At 32.8% G+C, this 6,609-nt stretch overlaps 1 protein-coding gene across 2 annotated transcripts in view; it reads right to left on the bottom strand.

Annotated features, from left to right (window-relative positions):
• Window positions 1-253: 253 nt before the first annotated feature.
• LOC117179742 overlaps window positions 254-6,609 on the bottom strand; it is a 391,922-nt gene continuing 385,566 nt past the window's right edge. For both annotated transcript variants that reach the window (XM_033371802.1, XM_033371803.1), the window contains one exon: window positions 254-5,656. In XM_033371802.1, coding sequence (XP_033227693.1) covers window positions 4,976-5,656 — 681 coding nt within the window. In that variant the 3' untranslated portion in view covers window positions 254-4,975. The remainder of the gene's footprint in view (window positions 5,657-6,609) is intronic.

Raw genomic sequence — 6,609 nt, 5'->3', positions numbered from 1 at the left:
ACCAAAGGAAAAAAATTCTGAAGAAAAAATGTTATTATAGACTTTTCAATTAGAAAATATTAACTTCCAACGAAATTTATTGGGTTTCATGAGATCAGAGGGAATAAGACGAATACTTTTTTAAAAAGGGGCAAAGTGGAGAGTAAAGGAAAGAGTCAGTGTGACGCATTTTTAAAACTAACCCTTAAATACTTCAAATTATTCCATATTATTAATACTTAACGACAAAAAAAGAAATTCGCAAGAGAAACTGACGTTTATCAGAAATTCTTTAATTCCAAATTCAAATATAATGTTCTTATTTACATATTATCTATCCTATAGTTGAAAATCAAAAGATAATATTGTTCTAAGGAGAAATTATAGATTTTTATTCACAAAAGGGGAAACATTTCGATGAAACGAAAAATTACAATCTCAGATGGATAGAGTTAATGAAATGATTTAAATGTGGTGTTTCGACCTCAGTTTCGACAGTATAGTGTATTGTAACAGGAAATATAAAATTCTCTCATCATTAACTAGTTATATTATATCGATAGCAGTGAACAAGGTCAACATATAAATATACACTCATTACGTTAATTTAACAGATTCGTACAGTACATACAACGATTCTATACACACTTAGGTCCTCTAGATCGGTTTTTTTCGGTCGCTTAAAAAACATACACATATATATATATATGTATATTCATAATTTCACGTAGACATTCAGGTACCTCTCCGATCAAAATATTTATACAAATTCGACAGTAAGACTCACGATGTTTTTCGCAAAAGTATCAGTGAAGATTTCACTTTCTTCAGAAGGAAATAAATGCGAAAGTTCAATAAACAGCAAAAACTACTCGAATAGAATGTGAACATCGAAAAACGTACGCACAAACGATGGCATGTAAAGACTTTTTTTTGGCACTTATTATTTCGAAGGAAATTCAGCCTCAATGCCATTTTATTAATTGCATGAGAGACGGATTGATACAAGAACGACCAACTAGTTTAGTCAATTATTAGAATAACCTCATGTACTGTACAAATAAAGAAAGCAAAAAACTAGTCCAAACCCCTAATTTTCCCGGCACAGGAAAATATATGCATATATAATTTTGTAAATTGCTGTTAAGAAAAAGTTTCGTCTGAAAATATTTCATAAATTCTGAGGAAGCAGACAAAAATGTAGAAAGAGATGGTCGATAGAAGAAGCCACGCTTGACAAAAATATATATTTTGCACAACGCCGACACTTTAGACTCATTGCGACAAACGGCTTGAAAGCGAAATCTTGGGAAGACATAATCCAAAAGAAGATCGAAAATCTGACGTCAGAGTTCATTCGAAAAAGAAGAAACTTGATCACACTTGCAAACAATATGTTATCACGCACAACAGCGAAACTTTTAACGAGAACGTAGAGAAGGCCCAAAATTCCAAGAGCTTATCCTTTTTTATTAGTATAAGTATTTGGTAACTTATTGCGGAAAATTTTTCTTGGAAAAAAAATGTGAAACGCGCGGTTTATAAATTTTGTACAAGTTTTTGATAGATGTCAGACGTCATATTTTCGATCTATCTTCTATTGGATTGTCTTCCCAAGATTTCACTTTCACGCCGTTCACCGCAATGCATTGCCAAATTCTTATTATAATAAGGAACAATAAAGTATTAGAATTTTGGATCTTCCCACCGATTTTGTTTAAAGTGTTGAAATTGTGCAAAAAAAATATTTTTGTCAAGCGTGGCTTCCTCTATCAACCATCTCTTTCTACATTTTCGTCTGCTTATATTTTCAGACGCAACTTTTTCTTATCGACAATTTACAAAATTGTATCGACTGCGAGATCCAATACAGAACACATACGTATAATTGAATTTGATCTAATTAAAAATAAAATTACATATACAGATTTTCCAGTGCCGGAAAAATTTGGGGGGTTGGATTTAGACTAATTTCATAGCAAATCGGCCATTTTCAAACTTGCGTATGCCTTAACACATTTACGTACGAGTTTAGAATTTTTCAAACAACTGGTATTGAATGGGATAAATCTAAATATTTATATTAGTAAACATACTCAAATGTGTTTCGACATTGGATCATTAAGATACTTTAAAAAAAGAAAAAGGTGTTTCAAAGAAAAAAATACATTATAAACTTTATTTTTGCTTCCAACAATAAAATAAGCATCAATAACTGAACATATATTTTTTTAACTTTAGCTTTAGCATCATCAAAATTCAGTCTTTTTAATTTTTGATCTACCTTAATGATATGTGACATACTCAAATACCTCTATTACCGACCTCACTTTATCAATTCATTGCTTTTTTTGTTTGAACTTAAGAAATTTTTTTGCAAATATAATATCGGACTAAAACTTTGGAAAATGTATCAGAAGAACATAAACTACGTTTATGTGCTTCTTTTGAGTAGGAATTTCGCTCAAAATTATTCTCAAATAAATTAAAATTGGGACCATTTTTTGACATATTTTCTTTGCAATCTTGAATTTTTATGAACCTAAGAACTTTTTTTTATATATAAATATCTGCAGAATGTGCAAAAACGTACATAAACGTAATTTACTATCGGCTTTTGCATTTATCCAAGTTTAAGGCCGATATTTTATGTATAAAAAAGTACGTTAAAAAATGCCATGTACAAAGAAAGTATGTCAAACATTGGTTCCAGTTTTAATTCCTTTGAAAATAATTTTTAACGAAACTCATACTCAAATAAAGTACATAATCGCATTTTACGGTCTTCTGATACATTTTCCAAAGTTTTGGTCCGACATTTTATTTACAAAAAAGTTCTTAAGTTCAAAGAAAATTCAGTAAACTGAACAAATGAGTTCGGCAATGTAGGTATTTCAGAGTGCCACATGTCCTTATTAAATCTAAATTTAAGCTACCAATTGTTTTTTTGTTGTTGTTGAGGAAGTCTAATTAAACTCTGATCTACTTTGATATGAATTTAATGAGGATTACAATATTTAAAATAGACCTTATAAAATCATTTACAAATTGTCAATGCAGGTATGAATTATGAATGCTATATATATATTATAGTCGATCAAAGAATTTACAGGGTGTCGATTTATTAGGAAACTAGAAATTGGACTTAATGTCTTAGGAAAATGGAAAGTTACAATTTACTATTGAAAAACATTTGAATTTCGAGGGAGTTCATATTGAAAGGTAATGATTGTAAGTGTGACCAGCATCTAACGCATTATTTCTATTTTGTTGAATCAACTTGATTGCATCTAAACTAAAAAGTATAACAGAGTAAAAAGTGTTTACAATAATAAAAGTGTACCATTCTGACAGCTTTGCAAAGGAACACAATTTATTTTCTATTCGAATTATAGATCTTTCATACATAAAATCTTTTAAAAGATTTCGAGCTAAAAGTTTCGTTTTTGCTAATAAGAAAATTTTCAAGTTTAAAAGACTCTAATTATTTCAAATTTCAATGAATCAAGTTTAATCTTCATGAGTTTAAGTTAATTAAACAGGGTTTTCCTAAAACTTATAGGGTTTCTACTCAAGACATAATTAAAACTTCCGGGGTCACCAATTTCTTCCGGTTGTTTTCATAATTAAAACCTTCGAAACTATACAATGTATAATTTGAGATATTAAAAAAAAACTCGCCAAATAACGGAATCAAATGTGGAATAATTTTAAGTTGAAGCGTAACAAATTGAAAACTGAACAGAAATGCTCAGTAAGTATAGTGTAAATTCGTAGATTTAGAAATTAGACAATATTCAGATTAAAAATACTTAAATTAATCAATTCTGAACATTATCAATTTAATTATTTAGCTAGTAGGGTTTTCAATTGAGAATTGTATAAGTTTGAACAATTTAGATTTCAAAGCAGAGTTTGCAATGCATCTTTTAGAAAACTTCTAAGCTGTCAGTCTGCACATTATTCGATAAATGCATTGCAATCTCACGAAATTCCATGTTCTTGAATGTAAATATTTAAGTATCAATCGAAATTCATTCTTAAACCGTACAATTGGGAATGGTTTTAATTTGAAACGAAAAATGTTGAATTTTACAATCTCACAATTTTTCTAATTTCAACGCTTTTAAAATTCAAAATTGTTCCAGTTTAAAATAAAATTGTATAATTTTCAAAGATTAATTTCAAAATTAATCAATTTCACAGGCCACTAGTTCAAAATTGTCCCACTAAAGTATAAATCCGAAATTATTAGATTTTTAGCATCTTCAATTTAAAGTTATTTAAGAATTAACTACATGAAGAATTGTAATTTAAAAGTCTTAAATTTCAAGCGCTCTATGATGCTTTCAATTTAAAATTAAGTTTTTAAGTCAGTGTCATGCTAGCTAGCAATGTGAGCCAGCTCGAGTTCTTTAAGCATACGTATTTATAAATGCATGTTTTAATTTATACTCCTGGCCTCGGGAGAAGTACATAGAAAATTTCCCTTACCACCACTGTCGCCTAAGCCATCGGGACTCTTACGAGTTATTTAACTCAATTTGGCCTAACTTGAAAAATCATAAACTCGCTTTTTCATAAATTAATTTTTTCCACCCTTACAATTTATATTTCCAATCTCCCCTGTTCCTTCCTAACCGACACCCTGTCCTAATATATTTAAAAAGTTTCACAACAAGTCGCTCCAGACTCTCAATCCGTCTCTCCATCCGGAGTGAATTTACGTATGTATATGCCTTAGGCCTTCCTCGCACCTCTCTCTAGATTTCAGCCAGCCCCTTCTTCTCTTCTTTTATTCTTCTCGTCGGCTCGCTATCCTTAGAAAGATTGGAATCTCAGGATTGCTGAGTAATCACGTCGCTCCTCCCTCTCTCGTACACTCTTTCCCTTTCACAGGTCCTTTCGGCAGCTGTTCGTCGGAGATCCTAGAGGACTGGAAGTCCTCGAGCTTGTTCAGAGTTCAGTCTTATCGCATGGTTCTGGCCCGCGCTGGTCACGTCATTTGAGCCGCGTTGAAGTCCCTTTTTCTCGGTGCAGGAAAGTGTTGCGAGCCGGCTATCTGGAATTGCTGGACATAGGGGTTGTTCTTAAGAGCGTTTCCGCCTGGCGAGCCGACTGTGTAGGGTGGTGGAATGGCAAGCATTCCAGTCTGCTGGAGGTACTGCTCCCTGTAGAGGTTTTGCTGGGTCATGTAATCTCCATTAAGAGGACTCTGGACATGCGAGTACTGAGCTTTGGTGACTTTGGTAACTTGGCTGGTGTTGCAGTCTCTGTAGTCTTGGTAGCGCTGTTTCGTTGGAGACATTCCAGGTGGTGTGACGCTTTTCAAACTCTGGGTTGGACTCTGACTGATGGACTCCAAGACGTGACGAGGCATGATTGGTGATGGAGTACAGTTCTCTTCAAGACCATCCACTCGGTTTGCTGTCATGTAAACTGGAGCACTCTCTGGCCTACCCCCAATGATGTTCCGCATACCCTCACGGTCCTTGGCACTCAGACTTTGTCGCGATGTGTACATGACACTGGCGTGATTCTTGATTGTTGAAGATGACACGTTCTTTAAGTCGGCGAGGTTTGACCACGACATACTAGCGAGTTCCCAGCGATGTAACAACCCGGTTATGCGATCTGCTCTTGCTGATGCGTCAAGACTCTCGTCATAATCTGGCCCCTGGAAATTACAAATATCATTAGATCCAACTCCAATTTCACAGGGACTTACTTATACTAAATGAAAAGATTTGAGCTGTCTCGCAAATAAAAGCCCGAGTATGCATAGTTCTTAAATTAATCATTTTAGACTGCTCAATGTATAATTCGCGAGTCACTCTGGTAGACTCAAGAAGGTTTTAATCGTGCTAATTTGCTGAATTTTTCGGGCTTAAGCTTTTCAAATTTGAGGCAAATCGTCTAAAATAAGTAACTCAAATCTGATACTTCGTGAACAAAATTATTAAGCTTTTTGAATAAGAGTGGGCTCTAAAATCTAAGAAAAAAACATCCATTCATTTACTTTTTTTCCTGCATGTTTAAATTCCTTTCCAGTATTTAAAATGACAGAATTCAAGCTTCTGTAGACAAACAGTTTTTTATTTCAAGTATTTAAAACTAAACTTCAAATTAAAGCATTCAAAGTGCATTTTTTTTTAATTTTACTAAAATTATTCTTAAATACTTGTCAATAATTAATGTATAATAATCATAAAATTTAAATTATATATATAAAAGAAAAAGTAAAAAATCACCTAGTACAGCATAAACTCAAGCGAATAATTAATACGCTCGACAAGTGTGAACATCTAATCAAAGTAATGATGCACAATTGCCTGAGTGAAGTGATAATATCTATCAAATTAAAGTAATTAGCATATAAATAGCTTTACATGAATATAAATCTTACAATTTAAAAGCTTCGACCTAAAACAACTGCAAATAACTTGCCCCACTGAATTCCTGTAATTTCAATCGATTTAATTATAATTTCTTCTACGTATGCCTCCTGCATTTTTCCCGCAAGTGTTATAGCATATTGTTGACACGCAGGGATGCTTTTTAGGCTATTATCAAGTGAAAGCTTGGCACCTCCAAGAGCGCCGATGATAAGGACGATCAGTTTAACAGAAT

Source organism: Belonocnema kinseyi, chromosome 9, assembly GCF_010883055.1.
Source record: "Belonocnema kinseyi isolate 2016_QV_RU_SX_M_011 chromosome 9, B_treatae_v1, whole genome shotgun sequence".
Taxonomy (NCBI): Eukaryota; Metazoa; Arthropoda; class Insecta; order Hymenoptera; family Cynipidae; genus Belonocnema; species Belonocnema kinseyi.
The sequence above is the reverse complement of the archived record's forward strand: the minus strand, read 5'-3'. Positions and strand labels throughout refer to the sequence as shown.